The sequence below is a fragment of the Drosophila serrata genome, unplaced genomic scaffold (genome assembly GCF_035046125.1).
Source record: "Drosophila serrata isolate PLE 108 unplaced genomic scaffold, ASM3504612v1 contig_245, whole genome shotgun sequence".
NCBI classification, from domain to species: domain Eukaryota; kingdom Metazoa; phylum Arthropoda; class Insecta; order Diptera; family Drosophilidae; genus Drosophila; species Drosophila serrata.
In genome coordinates, this window is record NW_028257143.1 from 3,228,305 (window position 1) to 3,245,125 (window position 16,821).

Below are 16,821 nucleotides of genomic sequence, written 5' to 3' on the forward strand. Positions count from 1 at the left end.
ATAAAGTAAGACGTTTTATTAAAAAAAAATCCTAATTTTTCATGGATTTTAAAATGGTCTATAAATCCAAGTATTAAACGCGTCTTAAATCAAACGAGCTCTTTTATTGCTTAAATTAACCATTAAATTTCGTCATAAGCACTAAATGAATACCGATTAGCTATTAATTCATTAGAGTATACATACATATGTACATACATGCTCGCTCAGCCAAAAGTGTGTGAGAAGCTGACGTAAAAGTGCAAAGTCGAGAACCTTATGGTTTTTTGTGTGCATCGTTGTTTTTAATTCAACATTATTTCAATTCAATGTTTTTTTTTTAAAGGAATCTATTCTAGAATAAAACAATGTTGTATTATATGGGATTTAAAATATGAAACGTAAACCCCTTTGAGAATCATAAATAACACTCAATTTTCTTTAAATGGTGCGTTTAAATTTTTTGTAAAAATCTACGTGTTTAGATGTTTTTTTTGTTTAAACTTCTTTTTATTTATTTTATATTGGTTTTCCTTCGTATATTTTTCTTAATTTTGCGGTTACGCTTTGTAGCCATATTCGCCCACTGTGTGTCATCGCCTCGTTGACCGCTGACTGAGAATTAGCTGCGCTTAGCAACAGTTTTGAACCACTTGCCTGCCGTTGCGTCACGCCAACTGAATTTCGCTCGGGGTCTACAGAGGTGGCTGTAGATGTGGTGGAAGCGATACTACTACTACCTACTGTTTGCGGGTTTTTCCCACTGCAGACTTCGGTGGCAATTAAACACTTACATGTGCATACACCTAGGTGTGCATTTATATTTATGCGATTGCCTCACTGATGCACAATGCCTTACTCCTCGTTGCGTTTTTTATTGCAGGTGGTACCACGACGGGCCCCCATCACGGCCACCACCCTCTGGGCGGTGGTGCCGGGGCGCGGAAGCCCAAGCTGCGGCGCTTCAACTCCCACGATACCAGCTCCAACATGTTCTCCGTGGCAGAGTTCGAGAACGCTCGCCTGGCCCGCCGCAACGAGATCGAGCTGAGCCAACGACTGGCGCGTCACCTGCGGAGCAGCGCCAAGTGGGACAGTGTAATATCGGGATCGGGGTCAGGACCTAGAGCAGCAGGTGGCTATTCAGGATTCTGTGGCGGCCTCAATGGCAGCGGCGATTACTCCACCGGGGACAGCAAAGACTCCAAGGGCAGCAACGAAGTAAGTTTTCATTAGTATTATTTTATATTATCAGGGGTGTCATTAAAATGATTATTTTGCATTATATTTTTGAAATTACTTTAATCATACTAAAAATGTTGACTTCTTTGGTTTTTAGTCGCAGCAGGAAGCACTGCCCGCCGATGTGTTTCTGGAACGGAATACCCTGCCTCGTGTTGCCCGCATCTTGCACACGAGCAAGAACTCCAACGAAACGCTGCAGTCCAGCTCATCGCACGGTTCGTCTACGGCAGCTTCAAGCAGCTCCTCTGTTGAAGCTAAACCGGTGGTCAGTGGTGTAGGAAACATATCCACTGGCACAGGCACAGGCACTGGCACTGGCACTGGCACTGGCACCGGCAACCATTCATCGTCCAGCGGAGGAAGTGTCTCCGGAATCGGAAGTGGCTCTGGTTCTGTTCTTGGTCCTGGCCACCAAAGCAAAAAGAGTCAAAATAGCAACAACGGTGGCATGCCGCCCGCCCACGACGAGCTCTTTTTGCTCTACAGGCTGGTGCGTCAGCGGAACATCTACCACGGACACAATGCCAAGTCACAAGCAGCCCAGCGAAAGAAGACGGTGCTCATTCCACAGGAGTTTTCGGGTGAGTTACCATAAGTGGAATTTGTAAACTTAACTTAAAATACAAATATAGAATATTATATTAAATTGTATTTTGCGTAGCCCGTTAAAAGTTGAAACTTACGTCAGGGTTATGGGTCAGAGAGAATTATTAAGATATATGTATATATGTATATAGTTGGGTAAAATTCCTATATCTTAGGGTTGAGCCAACTGACCCTGTGCCTCGTGTGATTAACTTTCGCACTTCTGTTTACTGACTACTCACAGATACTTTTGTTCTCATGACGAATGCAGTTAGGCACACAGAAGTGCCGGATTATATATGGTCTAGTCGTAACTAACTCATTTACTGACTCATACAGGCAAAGTATTATCTCTTGGTGGGGTTACTGAAAACTATCTTTGAGTGTATTGCGCGAACTTTGTTGTTTTTTTGTTTCAACTTGCGTGACACAGTCACAGTTCAGCAATGAAAGGTAATCGCAACTTTTGTTCATTAGGCGTTATGTAATGAGACCAATATATAAGGGTTACCAGTGCCGGTGGTAGTCAACCAGTCAACAGTTGTGACTTCTTCGGAGGCCCATCATCACCCACATCCTCCTTCCCCCGAACCGCGGTCAGGCATTGTTTCAACCCGCGCAACGCCATGTGACTTTTCACAGCCACTTGACGAGGTGCAAAGTAAGCCGAATGTGTGCGAATATTATGCAATTCTCCAATTTATAGACTTAGTGAGCTCGGTATTATCATTTTTATACCTGGTATCCATGGGGTGGAAGGGTATTATAGTTTGGTGCCAACAAAAAATGTATGTGGCAGACATAAAATATGTATATTCTTGTTCAACTTAATTATAAATGTAATAGAATTTATAACTATACACATAAAGATTGATTTAAAGTTGAGACATGCGTTAGTATCAATCGAGATATCTCAATCGCGTGTCTTAAATAGTTTAACCGTTGAACTACCAATTTCATTAATTTGTAAAAATAATTTTCATTACTGTTCAAGGTGATCGAAGTCGTAAAAAAGTTTGTAATTTAATCGGCAACGTAAGTACTTATGTACCGGGTAAATTATAAATGATCAACTCGGATCTAGCTCTTACTGGTTTAATGAAGCCTGATTAGAAGAAAATTAATAAAAGTAATAAAGAGTGCATCCTGCATAACAATTTTTAAATTGATTTTTTTTACTTATAAATTTTGACTAAGTGTTAAGCACCTAATCATTTTCAAATTCTAATGTCCTAAGTACTAGCATTGAAATTTGTACCAGACAACAGCTTTCAAATCTTCAGTTTTTGGGTTATTTGTCAAATTATGGTTTAGGGTAACAGTTATGGAGACGTGATCTTGTTTAGCAAAAGAAATTGTTCTTCAACAACTTGATAACTTGCCAAAATTTTGGTAATTTCTTTCTATTATTTATAGGGCAAAATTGCGTTATACAGTGGATATCCATTTTGATGTTGTTCATCAGATGTAACTTCGGCTGTATCCTTTTTATCACATTTTCAGTATATTTTATTATTTTGTAAATACAATGTTCTATCATGAGTTAGTAGCTTACAGTGTTGAAGCGCTTATACAAAAATACATCTTTGAACAATGTTCGTATTTGTAGATGCCAAAAAATGTATTAATGGCATCAGTACGTCATTCTGCTTGTATTATTTGTATTGTAGTCATTTTTGGATAGAACATGGTGAATGTACTATGCATCGTATTCAGTGCATGACCTTCAGCTGTCGAAAATAATGGATTTCAGATTTTAGCAAACAAGCTGAAACCGAAATATCTGTCCTTGTAGAAAGTGTTTTCGAAATTATTATTAGAAAATTATTCCACAAATTTGATGTAATGTGAATTTCCAAAATATTACGAGATTATTGTGACGACTTAAATCTTTAAATGTATAAAATAACTTATGTTTATTAGATTTTACTATTGGTCTAGGGATTTTAAAAAGTATAAGTATAAGTATGTATAAGTATTTAAACCGATATTTTAACATTGCTTTATATGTGCGATTATCGATATTCTGTTTGATGTATCCGACTTAATCAAAACAGTGTTAAAAAAAAAACAAAAACTTTAGAATAAAGAGTTTATTAAAAATTGTTTTGAATATGTTTTAAAAATAGTCGAAAAAAACAATAATCATTTTATTAATATTGGTCTGTTTTGTTTTTTCATGATACCGGTATTTTAAAGTTAAATGCGATATTTTTCGATATGTTAAATTTCGATTAACGATATTTTTATAAGATAACGATTTTAATAGTGCTTATTTTGTAAAGAGCAACTAACTTGAAATAATTGTATTTAATCATTTTAACCATTTCTTATTTGTGCAGGTTATTTTTCACTGCTAAGCGAGAAGGGTTTGCCCACGGCCACGCAATACGGTTCGCTGATGCAGCTGGTGCGGGAGCGCGTGTACAAGTTTGCTTCGGTGGACAATATGCCGGCGTTTACGGAATCGTCCACCAGCACTAGTGCCACTAGTCCAACTCACGAGGGTTGCTTACCCATCATCATTAAGGGACGACCGCAGTATATAAAGACGACGGCGAGGGGCGGACAGGTATTTCGACTTTTGGCCGTGTTCGAGGATGGAAAGCAGGAGCAGCAGCACGCCAACCTTTCGCCACACTGCAACGCTTCCAATGCGTCCAAATCTCACAGTAGCAGCGGCTATTTGGGACGCGAGAAGGAAAAGAATCGGTATGCCCAACTGCTGAATGACAACAGGCAGGTGTTTTACGTCCCGCTGTCCACCAAGGGCAAGTTCTATGAGATTGAACCGGGCATACCCCAGCTGCTTCAGAAACTGGGCGACGCGCAGCGCAAGTTAAATCCGGAGTGTGTGCATCGGTTGGGGGCTTTGGTGGCAGCGGCCAAGCAATTGCCCCTAACCCTTCGCTATATTTCGGGTCCAGGTGCCGGTTCCGAGATTCCCGAGCAGCTGTGCATTAGCCAGGTGAGCAAGGAGGACGTGGTCATCGGATGTTCAATCGAGGATGTGGACGCCCAGACTCCTTTGCAGCTGAAAAAGTTCTACCCCAGTCGGGATGTACAGCTGGTTAAGAGTTTTTTGGGCTTTGACACCGAACAACGGATGTTGGCCAACACAAATGTGCAGAATATGCTTAAGTTCTGCCAGTTTAACTGCGATTCGTTCCTGAAGCTGGTAGAGATCGACACGGTTCAGCGAGCAGATCGTTCCGGTAGTAAGAGCAGCCGAGAAGGTCTTAGAATCTTGAAGCCGCTGCACTTCCCAAAGATCTTAAGGCGAGAGAAGAGCACCATGGCAGCGGCCCACGAAAAGGAGGATTCGATTATCTTTCTCAGCAAATCAGATTTGGAGAATCTGGAGGAGGCCAAGGAGGCAGCAAGCGCGAATCGGATATCCGAACGCATGAAGGTATTCCAGTCCACCAAGAAGAAGTGGTTCGGCAAAAACCATCCTCAGCACCAGCAACATCTTGAGAAGCAGCAATCTAACTTGGATCTGGACGAACAGGCCAAACGGATGAGTATGGAACGCTACACGGATATGTCCAAGCTGCTACAGGAACGGTTCGGTTCTGAGCATCCCGACCAGCCAGAGCAGGAGGATGGCATATCCCTCAATAGCACAGGAGCTTCTGAAACCGAGACCACAACCCTGACCACCATGGAGCACAAGTCACTGGATACTCTTATGCAGAAGTCCATGTCACTGCAGGACATTGAATTGTTGAACGGCGTTCAGCGCAAGTCAGCGCGACCAGATTTGCTGGTCAGTCACAGCCACAGCCACAATCACGCCGATGTCGATGCCATCAGCGAGGCGGGCACCGAGCTGGACGATGTGGAGAACCAGACACCTCCACCACAGTCCTTTATTACGGAGAAACTGTACAACGAGTTCCATGTGAAGACCCGGCAGTATAGCAAATCCTCATCAAGTCTGCACCAAATGCGTCATTTCTCGTTACCTCAGAAGTTGCAGCTTCACGAGGCGGAGAAAGAGAAGCGCCACTTGATTCAGCTCAAGGCCAAGCAGCTGTCGTCGGCCAAGGAACCAGTCACTGGCCGGAGGGCAGCGGGTGGTGTCTGTCTATTGGGCGGAGGACTCAATCAGATGCCGGGCTCGCCCTCGCCCTTTTCGTTGGTGGAAGATGATCTTCCCTACTCGAGTGTGCGTGATTCGCTGGTTACCACCGGCGATGGCTGCCTGAGATCGACGGAGGTTGCAACTAGGCCTAGATCGACGCCTGTCGTGGATTACACCAAGGAGAATATTTACGCAGAAATCTGTCCGCCGCTGCACACCGTTGGGACCCCACAGTTCAACGGTCTACCAGACGATGATGGTGATTACGCGTCGCTCAAGTATCCGGCGGCCAGCAGCGGTCCGCAGTCCGTCAGTCGCATCGAGGTAAATGGAGATGCGGCAAAGAGCGGCGCCGCCATTAGCTATCATACCGTGTACCTGGGGGAGATGCCGCTGGGCGAGAGGCACACTGCACAACACATCACCACTGTGGAGCTTGCTGGAGAGGATAACATTTACAATACGCTCAAATGATGACTCATGTGATTCCGGCGACGTAAGTTTGTCGGCGCCAAGGGCTTATTTTAAGGAGACGCTTTTGGTCAAAGGGGCAAGGAAGAAGAAAACAAAAAACTCCAGTCACACACGATCTTAGCATACTCGAGCTTTATCGAACAATTTTCAATTTATTGTCCTGTCCAAATTATTCAAACACAAAGAAAAGACTATGATTTCTTTCAATCAAGTTCAATCCCCTACCTAATCTCTTTCTTTCGTTTCAATGTAAGAAAATATTAAGAAAATATATTTTCATTTGTGTTTTTTCCGCAATGTAGACTTTATTAAAAAGTAATTTCATGTTTCTAATCAATATAATTTGCCACAATAGCTCAATAGTTCGCTAGTAATAAAAAACGATTAGATTAGTTTTAATTTCAGTAAATCTTTTCTTAAAGATAGGTGATTGAACAAGATCTGTTTAATTGGACAAGCAAATAAGAAGGAAAAGCCCCCAATCTGATCTTAAATGAATTTATATTTTATTAAATTATATAGTAAGTTAAGAGAATAATAGCTTGGTTAATGCCAGCGTACATATGATTGCAGACACAGATCTGATAGTAGTTTTCAATTTAAGATACCAACTTAAAATTGTTTGTCGGCCCTTTGACCATGGCCCAAAAGAGTTTAATGATAATATAAAATATTCCATATATACCAAATATATATGGCGCTGATGCACAAAACAAAAACACAAATGTAAAGAAGGCCACGTTTTCGTTTCGGAGAGAATCCAACCAAGCATAATTTGTGCAAATTCAAACAGAATTTGAATCTTTGTTAACAAAAACACCTAGAGAAATAAACGAAAAGGGAAATCTCTGTCATAACATATAACACACAAAAACGTATATGTATTTGTAGAGAGTAGTATTTTAGCATACCCAAACAAACAATATCGACAAGTGAAATTTTAAAAAATACATTATATACCAAGTGAAGACAAGCAATTTGTATTGTACATAATCTACTTATGTAAGGGCGGATCTCCTGCGCCGCCAGTCCACGACCCGCCCGCTCCCCAAAAATACAACAAAAGAATCATATGAACGAAACTGAACATTTGGAAATTGCAATATTATACAATTGTATACATTACTTATATTATACATATAGGTATATACTTATATACACATTTACTTACATACATATACATTATGGAAATCTTAGTGCAAACCTAAGGTATTATTAGCTCGTAGGCAATCAACAAAGTCAAATCAAATCATAAGCGAAAAACATATACACACCCATAAATATATATATATATACTGTATATTTGTAACATAGCATGAACTTTTAGGGCAATATGCCAAACTTTTACACGATCTCTCGTATATTTTGTCGTTTTCTCTATTGGAAACCACCCATTAACTTGGTTTTGTTGACAATTCCAAGTTGACCAAACAAACACGATTACACTAAAGTGCAAGCATGTCCATATCCCATTAATTACTTATTTAACCGCGTCTGCTTGTCCGCCCCATTGGGTGCCACTCGGTGGTGATCCTAGACATCTCTCCTTTAATACACATATTTAAAAAACGAATCGAGCCATCAATAAAAATATGCCTCGAAGCAGTGCTTAGAGTTTAAGATTGAAATATAATGGTTCTAGTCTTAATTTTGAGAGCAAATATGGAGACATGCCGAACTTTTATTTTTTGTAATGAAAGCGACTTCGGAGATCCGAAGAATTCTACAATATATACTTTTAATACGGTAGTATCAAATGACTTATAATAAGAAGATGAGTAACGCCATACGATTTTTGCATTATAATTTATTTTTCCAAGGAAAAGAAAGCTCTAGAGCCGGTGGCTCTCTTGAACACCTTCATTGGCAGATATTTAAATGTATTCTCAAGCAGTCTAGATCTGTGAGCTTACATACAGATTGCTCGTTCTGTGTGTTCTCACACATTTTTTCGCTCTCAAATGTATGCTACAGAGGGGCAAATTTGCTGAAATATTGCTTGCATATGACAATTTAAATGTATGGGCGTTATGCATCTTTTTATTGTATGGTCTTCGATACTACACGCTTATGTAAATGTAAATATTTAGCAAGAATTTATGATTTTGTATTTAACTTCGTTTGTTATCACAATCAACAATACAAGAAATACTTTTGATTTGAAACGAAACAATTGTTTTTTATTTGTCCCTCCCAACACGGTATTCAGTCCAAGTAGTTGGAAGCAATTGAATAATAGGCTAAACTAGAAAACCCTGTAAAAATGAAGCAATACTCACAAAATAGCTATGATACTAGTTGTAAAATCTCCTCTGACAAAGCAGCAAACAATGCGGCCGCAAAGCAGGTTCAGTCAGTGAGTGTGTGTGATAGTAGCAAGGTAACGAGGGGTACTTGCTAAATGAATATCGGTGTTTTGTACATAGTTACGAACGAGGCCTCAGGCTTTTTGCATTATGTACTACTAAGAGTACTGTGTGGCGGTTACTTTGCATTTCATATGTAGTTGCTAGACATGTAAACAAAAGGCTTCGCTGAAGCGCCAAGGTGATAAAGTGCTAGAATTGATTAATAACGTCGATGCACACATATGTGCATATTTCCCCCTCTTTGTGAACGATGATGATCAGCTTTGTATTATATATACATACATACATGTATAATCAGTGCTTGCAGATAATGATAAAGGTAACAATTACTTAACGAGCAACTACCCGCCAGCGTATATAAATTGGTGTGATAAAAATGTTTAACAGAAAACAATGTGAAATGGAAATGCTTTTATGGCAACACGACAAAATATCTATCATGTATAGTATGTATGAGCAAATGACATTTTAAACGTCTTAACGGTGAAAAACAATAAGTAAATACGTCACAAAAAAAATATTTATTTTTAGCAGCTTAAAGTACCAGCCACGCTCTAAAGCAAATGCAAAACTGCAAGGCATTCTAAGCATTATCAGGAACTATTGTGAAAATGCAAGCAGGAGAAAGCAGGGATTGCACCAATGTGGTTAGCAATCTAATCTTATCCACAATACGGCCCAACCACAGAGCAGGCCTTTAACGTATTTTATTACGGCTTTCAGAAGAGCTAGAATCCTAACAATAAGAAATTAAATAACAAATTAACTGGATAAACGGAAGGCGAAAGCAAGTCAACTAAGTAATCATGTTTTTGGTGTCTATGTTAATACCTAGAAATTCTATCACGATTAATCAATTAGAGAACTCAATGTCAAACAGTAGTAGTGCCCACATAGCAACATAAATACATATGAAAACTGTCCTGTCCCCGTTTCCAATATGGTAAAATTTTGTGAAATCTGATTTGATCAGTAAGAATACAATATTCGACTGTACATACTTTTGATCAGATTTGTAAGCGGGAACAGGAGTTCAGGAGAGGTAACAAAGAAATATTTAACAATATGTACTCATACACTTAAATTCCTTGTAACCTTGTAGTACTTTTAGACTCTCAACAAACAAAGAAACAAAGACCCAACTTTAGGTATTCACGAGAAAAGATAAGATGTTTTTGGAATCGCTGATCGATATTTTAGAAGAGCCCTGCTTTGAGCTGGGCATGACTGAATTGATAGATGAGAATTAAATTGAAACGAATTGAACTCTATTGAAAAGTTTGGTAGTGGGTACACATTACACACACAAAATTAACACACACACAAGGAAAGCTAAAAAAATATTATTGTTATTGTATAACTTTTTTAAGCGCTGACCGTGGAAAATACACAAGAAGTAATTCAAAAGTCTCCTCGACAGTAGCTTACCTCAGCAAAGGCAGCTCGTTTCAACAGATCAACACTAACAACTGAGGCCACCCAATCAACTTTAGCATACAAATTTATATTTCACGTTGTACTTATATTTAACTAGATTAAAAAGGATAACAATACACACAAACACACAGAAAAAAACATTTGGAAAACACGTTTATACCCATACAAGTGAAATAAACTAAAACGATACCTTTTGAAACTCTGGATATATTTATTTTGGAAAATGGGTATGGGATTTGTCGAATGTTCTAGCTTGTGGTAAATACTTTTGGGTATTTCTAATTACAGTATTTACATATACATATTACATTACATATTTGAGCATATCGTAAAAATAAATATCATTACTAAACTGATTATTGAAAGCTCTAGCGTTTTATAGTCTCTGAGATCTGTTGAGACTGATAGACGGACATGGCTAAATCGACTTTGCTGGTGACCAGGAATATATATATGGTACTTCGGACCAGAGATGTCACTATATATTTATCTAGAATGACAGCTATATGATATAGTAATCCGATTTTCATAAAATGAAAACCGAAATTCTATATTAATATTAAATGTATGTATCTTAAAGTATATTTAAGTCTGTTGAAAACTGAAAATGTTATTATTTTTTTGTACATATTTTTCGATCATTCCTATGACAGCTATATGATTTAGTTGTCCGATCCGGCCAGTTCCGACATATATGCGAGTGAGAGTATATAGAAGACTAACTTCAAAGTTTCATTCAGATAGCTTCAAAATTAGAGACTAGTTTGCGTTGAAACGCACAGACGGACAGACGGACATGGCTAGATTGACTTGGCTGTTGATGCTGATCAAAAATATATATACTTTACATTACCGAAAGTGACTGCAAGGGTATATACTTTATATGGTCAGAGGTGCCCCCTTTTAGTGCGTTGCAAACTTCTGAGTAAAATTATAATATTTTGCAAAGATATGAAATTAGAGGAAAAGGCAAAACTGTGAATGTTTAACTATAAATATAATATGTATAGGTGAATGAAATAATTTATATTGCATTAATTCCTAGTGATCGAATACAATCTGCAAGGGTATTAAACTTCGGCGTGACGAAGTTAGCTTCCTTTCTTGTTTTGTAATATTTTTCCTACCGTTTCTATTTCTTGGCTATATCGACTTGGCTGGGGATGTTCATTAGGAATATATCATTTTATTGATCGGATATGCCTTCTCCAAAGCAATAGAATAAATTTGAGAGGTAAACAAGAAATAGCAAAACAAAACATATACAAAGTGTGCAGCCACAATAAACCCCAATGGGACTCATAATAACTTGAATATTTAAATGTGGTGACACTGCCAGAGTCACGTTTGCGTGACAAATTTTCAGGTTCTGTAAAGCACCGTTGTTTCTACAAAAACTACAATGTAAAACTCTTGTGTAAAATGAAAAACACCTACATTTTGTAAATGTAAAAGGCTTTTTGCATGTCAATGTAAAATTTAGACCTAAAGCTCCAATCTGCTCCAATTTTCTGCTTTTTGCCGTACTGTTGCAAGGCATGAGTTCGCTCCAGTTTCCTTAGATTCACGGAGATGCAGCTTGTTGGTTCTTTTCGATGCAAATTAATTAGTTGCGAACCAAATGAGTTAATGGAATAATTAAAATTAATAATAAACAAGAAAGGAAGCTAACTTCGGCACGCCGAAGTTTATATACCCTTGCAGATAGAACTTCTATGAATAGGAATCCATACAATATAAATTATATATATTTGTGTTAAAAAACAATGAAGTAATACCTGCTTTCATTTCATTCACCTATACATATTAAAATTGCAGTTTTACATTCACTGATTTGCATTTTTCCTCCACATCAAACGATCGTTTGTATGGCACCTATATGATATAGTCGTCCGATTTTCATAAAATTTTACACAAAATTTATGACTTATATAAAATGGCTATACCTCAAATTTGATGAAAATCTGTTGAAAACCGAAAAAGATATAATTTTTAATTGTTTTAATTTCTCGATCCTATGGGAGCTATATGATATAGTCGTCCGATTTTCATAAAATTTTATGCAAAATTGTAGAGTATAGTAAAATGGCTATATCTCAAATTTAATCCAATTCTATTGAAAACTGAAAAAGTTAAAATTTTTTTTGTAAACATTTTCTGATCATTCCTATGGCAGCTATATGATTTAGTCTTCCGATCCGGCCCGTTCCGACATATATTCGAGTGAGAGTTTATAGAAGGCTAACTACAAAGTTTCATTCAGATAGCTTTAAAACTGAGAGACTAGTTTGCGTAGAAACGGACAGACGGACAGAAGGACAGACGGACAGACGGACAGACGGACATGGCTAGATCGACTCGGCTGTTGATCCTGATCAAGAATATATATACTTTATATAGTCGGAGGTGCCTCCTTCACTGCGTTGCAAACTTCTGACTGAAATTATAATACCCTGGAAGGGTATAAAAATTGTCTTTATTCTGCAAGTAAAAATTAATAAGGCTAAAAACTTAAAATCTAGGAAATATCTCCTCATTTACATTTTCAGATAAGAAAGCAAACAAAGTTATCCTTTGAGTTTTCCCTTAAATTTAAAAGAAATTTCTGATGAAATTTTGACTGTTTTCGAAGTGCCTTGATTATCTACCAAGGTGCCACTTTTTAGAAATTGTGCATGTATCGCTTAGTCAGAGGCTTACAAATGGCTCATATATACATCAGGACTTAGAAATTCCTGTCTACTTGACCGGCGAATAGGATTACATAACAACGGAGATGGGGTATTATAAAATTAAGAGGATGTGTTAGCCGCTTTAAGATGTGCAATGGATCTGCTGGGATTGATTGGGATGCACCCAATAGCAAATTTATCGATGGTCTGATGGGGGAGTTAACTTTCACATCCCATCCTGAAAGCGATACTCAGCAATGGCTCCGTAGAGAAAAGGAACTTAACAAGGGGTTTCATCGGGATGAGAGATCAAATGCAGTTGTTTATACCTTCGGAACAAGATAAGAACACATTTATTATCATTCCTATTCTATGATTCATAACTAAGGTAATATCGTTGGAACAGAAGTCTGTTGCTCAAGAGACACAAGACAATAATGTTCTGTCTTAATAAAGGGGTCCATCCGAATCGGTTCACCCCACCCTCAAATAATTTCCAACAATATTTTCTTTTGTATTTAATTTTAATTTCTGCACATATAGTATACATTCATACATACTAGTTCATAAATTTTGTTTTACGTTTTTTTTTCATTTTCTATGGCTTTCTGCTGCTTTGGTTGCTGTACCTGCATCTTACACGTTTCGCTTTAAGGATGTTACATTTGCTTGTTTGCGGTTTCTTTTTCTTGTAGTAATATGGCCATACCTAATATTATGGATTCTGTTTATTTTATTTATTTGTTATTTATTAGACGTCGTAATTTTCTGCGTGACATACCAGTTCAAGGAGCAATCACTTACATATTTTATAAAATATTTAAAATTTTCCCAATATTATTGAATTTTGTAATCGACTTTTGAATGTTTGAATCAAAATCATGTGAATTGTTATAACATCCAATTTGACTTTGATCAAAATAAGAAATATTGTTTATCATTCGCCTCTTTACTTTTATTGTTAAAATTTTGCACTCTTTTGAAATTTATTTTCAGGAGCTAAAATCAGCTCAACTTCAAATTAGACGAGCCCTAAAAAAAAACATTAATAAGAACCATGCATTTTAGCATTTATTGTAATGGATTTATTTGTAAACTCCTTTTTGACGCTTGCTTCTAGGACACGGACACCAGTGCCTAATACTTTTTGAACTCTGTGGACTTATGATTGGAATTATTTAAACTGAAACACACTCCCATGCATACTTGTACATTTATATTTGGGTATTTAGCTGTCTGACACTGCTTGGGTCTAGCGGACGCTTACATTTTTGGATATATATTTAATTGGTTTAGTTTTAGCCATATTCTTTCGATTTTATGTTTAGCTCTTTTGACAATTCGGACGCATGCCGTCTTCGCGTTAGGTTTCTCTTGTTTGGCTTGTTATTACATTACGTGTTAGATTGGTTTGTGTTATTCGTTAACGATATGTTTGGAATACAAACTTTATAATACCCTGGCTATGTTTTTGGGATAGCTGTATTTTTAGCTGAGCACTTGGGCGAAGCCTGAGGAACAGATCGGACCATCGGAAGGAAGTAACATAAGTTGGTATGTAGCTGCAGAGTGGATGAAACATCCGAAAAACGTATTGAGGAAATCGGGGGAAAAAAACATAAGTAAAGCCTAGGGGAAATTCACAGGTACACAGACACTGAAGCAACTTTGTTTTTAAACGAACAATAAAGTCATGTTCTGAGCTGAAAAGTGGACTTTAGTTAGCCAATTGATGGTTTCGTTTCCATATGGGAGATGCATCGATCGTATTCCTAATTTCGTAGTCAGAACATGACCCACTTCGGGCGTGGTTTTTAGTTCTCTTAGTTTTTCTAGTGGCACATTTAAAAGATAGTCCTCGGGCACGCCTACGTAATACCCTTTCACTCTAGCATACACCTGGCACACACACCCATCCAGTCACACACATACTCGCGCATAGAACCTAGACATGTACATGGAACCTGGCGGCTAACTAAGTAAGTAAGATCGAAACTAATTCCCATTATCCTATTGGCCTAGCTTAGCCGGACTGAGCACCAGTTCAGGCTCGAGTTTGCTTGACGACGCCGCTGGCGCTGTCGTCGAGGGCGGTGCCTGCAACCTGCCACCACGTCCCATTGCCGAACCGGCGGATGAGGGATGCGACTTCTGCTCCAGATGTGTGCTGAACGGCGCCGTGGACAGGCCGGACGCCGTGGCTGGTCGCACCGCCGGCATGGGTTGCATTAAGCTCAGACTCAGACTCTTGGCTCCGCTGGTTTCCGGCACCTGGCCGGGAATACTGGCCGCCGCCATTGTGGTGGCGGTGGCCACCGTCGGCGGCGCCGGAAGCGGCAGCAGACTGATCGTTGTGGTGGTGGGCGGCATGGCGGCAGTGGCGCCCACCTTGCTGATGGGCATCGTGTACGCGGAGCTGCTCATGGACATGCCCAGCGGACCGCGCACGGTTGCAGATGCGGAATACGTGTGCGGCAGGGCCGGGGGCAGGTCGTAGCTGATGGGGTGCGACTGCGAAGTGGGCAGCCGCGCCGTGATGGTGGGCGTTGTCGTCGTTGTAGTCATCGATGACGATGTCGTAGTCGTTGTCGTCTTGAGCACTCCCGAGGAGAGACCCGTCCGCGTGGGGTATCTGGGTATCGCTCCTGTGCTGCAGCTGCCCGGTATCACAGCTGGAGCTGCAGCAGATGCCGCTGTGGCACTGTTGCCGGCATCTATCAGGGATGTTTCCTCCTCGACCACGACGCCATCCAGCGAGTCCCTGATTGTGGAAGAGGAGGACAGCGACTGCGACTTGGAGATATGATGCTGCTGCTGTTGCTGCTGCTGCTGCTGTGTGCGTTGCTGTTGCAGGGCCACTCGCTGCCTCACCAGCTTGCTGTCGGGCTTCTCGTCAACGGTACTCAGTGTGGTGGCTCTCGTTACCCTCGAAGGTGCACTTGCTCCTCCCCCTGCTCCTGCTCCTGCTGATGTCGGGTCTTTGGTGGTACTAATCGTAACGGCAGTTGTGGCTGTTGTAGGTTTGGCAATCTGCTGCTGATCCTCCTGGTCATGCTCCTCGTCACTCATCTCGCAGGCATTGAGGGCTGTCTGCAATTTCTTCATCTCCAGTGGAGCATCTAAACAGAAAATTAGTGATATTAGTTAGAGTTTTTATGATATGGCTTATATATTTAGTATATTTTTAATATTTTATAGATACAATAAGGTTTGGTGCTTAGTACTATGATTTTACCACCGCTGTCCGGCTCATTGATGATCGGTACTACGCGATTAATGGCAGTCTTCTGCTCATTCTGCATAAACAACGATGTGGTGGCAATTTGACGTAATGCCTCCATTCCCTCGTTGAGCATTTTGCTCTGACTCCGTTTGTGCGCTATTGGATATTTGGCCTACATAAAATATATATATAAAGAAATTTTAGAAACATTTAAGAAAATCATCATCTTTAAACACATATTTTATACTATTTATGTATTTAAAACTAAGTTGATCAGCGTTAAAAGAAGGTTTTGAAGGAGTAAGGAGACTCTAGCCGGGTTGAAGGGTGCGAACCGAAATTAAGCCCTTTTTTAGGCCTGTGTTTTTGAGAGACATTGTTACACGAAAACTAAGGATCCTTACTTTCCTTTAGAACAATCATGGTATTATTATATTTAACACATATTTATTTTTACTGCCTTCCAAGAGATATCAATCTACATTCAGACGGACAGGCATTAGTTTGAAGTGCATTTAAGCATTCTTAAGATAAGAAGTAGTAGTAGAATAGGCCTTTAAGTATCTAGATTTCAAAAATCGTGGATGTTGTATTAACTGAATGTTAACCTTGTTGAACCTTTGGACAGTCATGTCTTTATGTTTTCAAAAATCTGCACTAATAGAAATATATATATTTACACACTTTTGCTTTTCACTACACATCAACTAAAATTGCCATCTCAGTTCTTTCAGATAAATGTAAATGCTT

The 16,821-nt window shown here is 39.2% G+C and overlaps 2 protein-coding genes and 1 long non-coding RNA gene across 15 annotated transcripts in view; 1 reads left to right on the forward strand and 2 right to left on the reverse strand.

Annotated features, from left to right (window-relative positions):
- B4 (imaginal disc development protein B4) overlaps positions 1-10,375 on the forward strand; it is a 51,419-nt gene extending 41,044 nt beyond the window's left edge. For all 9 annotated transcript variants that reach the window (XM_086832120.1, XM_020953815.2, XM_086832117.1 and 6 more), the window contains 3 exons: positions 863-1,200; positions 1,319-1,805; positions 4,152-10,375. In XM_086832120.1, coding sequence (XP_086688246.1) covers positions 863-1,200; positions 1,319-1,805; positions 4,152-6,370 — 3,044 coding nt within the window. In that variant the 3' untranslated portion in view covers positions 6,371-10,375. The remainder of the gene's footprint in view (positions 1-862; positions 1,201-1,318; positions 1,806-4,151) is intronic.
- Positions 1,202-4,351, reverse strand: LOC147643847 (uncharacterized). Its single transcript, XR_015271499.1, has 2 exons — positions 1,908-4,351; positions 1,202-1,838 (listed from the first exon to the last, which is right to left on the reverse strand). It is a non-coding gene; the product is annotated as an uncharacterized LOC147643847 (long non-coding RNA).
- Positions 10,376-13,353: 2,978 nt separating the features above from the next.
- Positions 13,354-16,821, reverse strand: part of LOC110185134 (uncharacterized) — an 89,843-nt gene continuing 86,375 nt past the window's right edge. For all 5 annotated transcript variants that reach the window (XM_086832130.1, XM_086832128.1, XM_086832129.1 and 2 more), the window contains 2 exons: positions 16,084-16,243; positions 13,354-15,967 (listed from right to left, as the gene is read on the reverse strand). In XM_086832130.1, the coding sequence (XP_086688256.1) occupies positions 14,859-15,967; positions 16,084-16,243 (1,269 nt within the window). In that variant the 3' untranslated portion in view covers positions 13,354-14,858. The remainder of the gene's footprint in view (positions 15,968-16,083; positions 16,244-16,821) is intronic.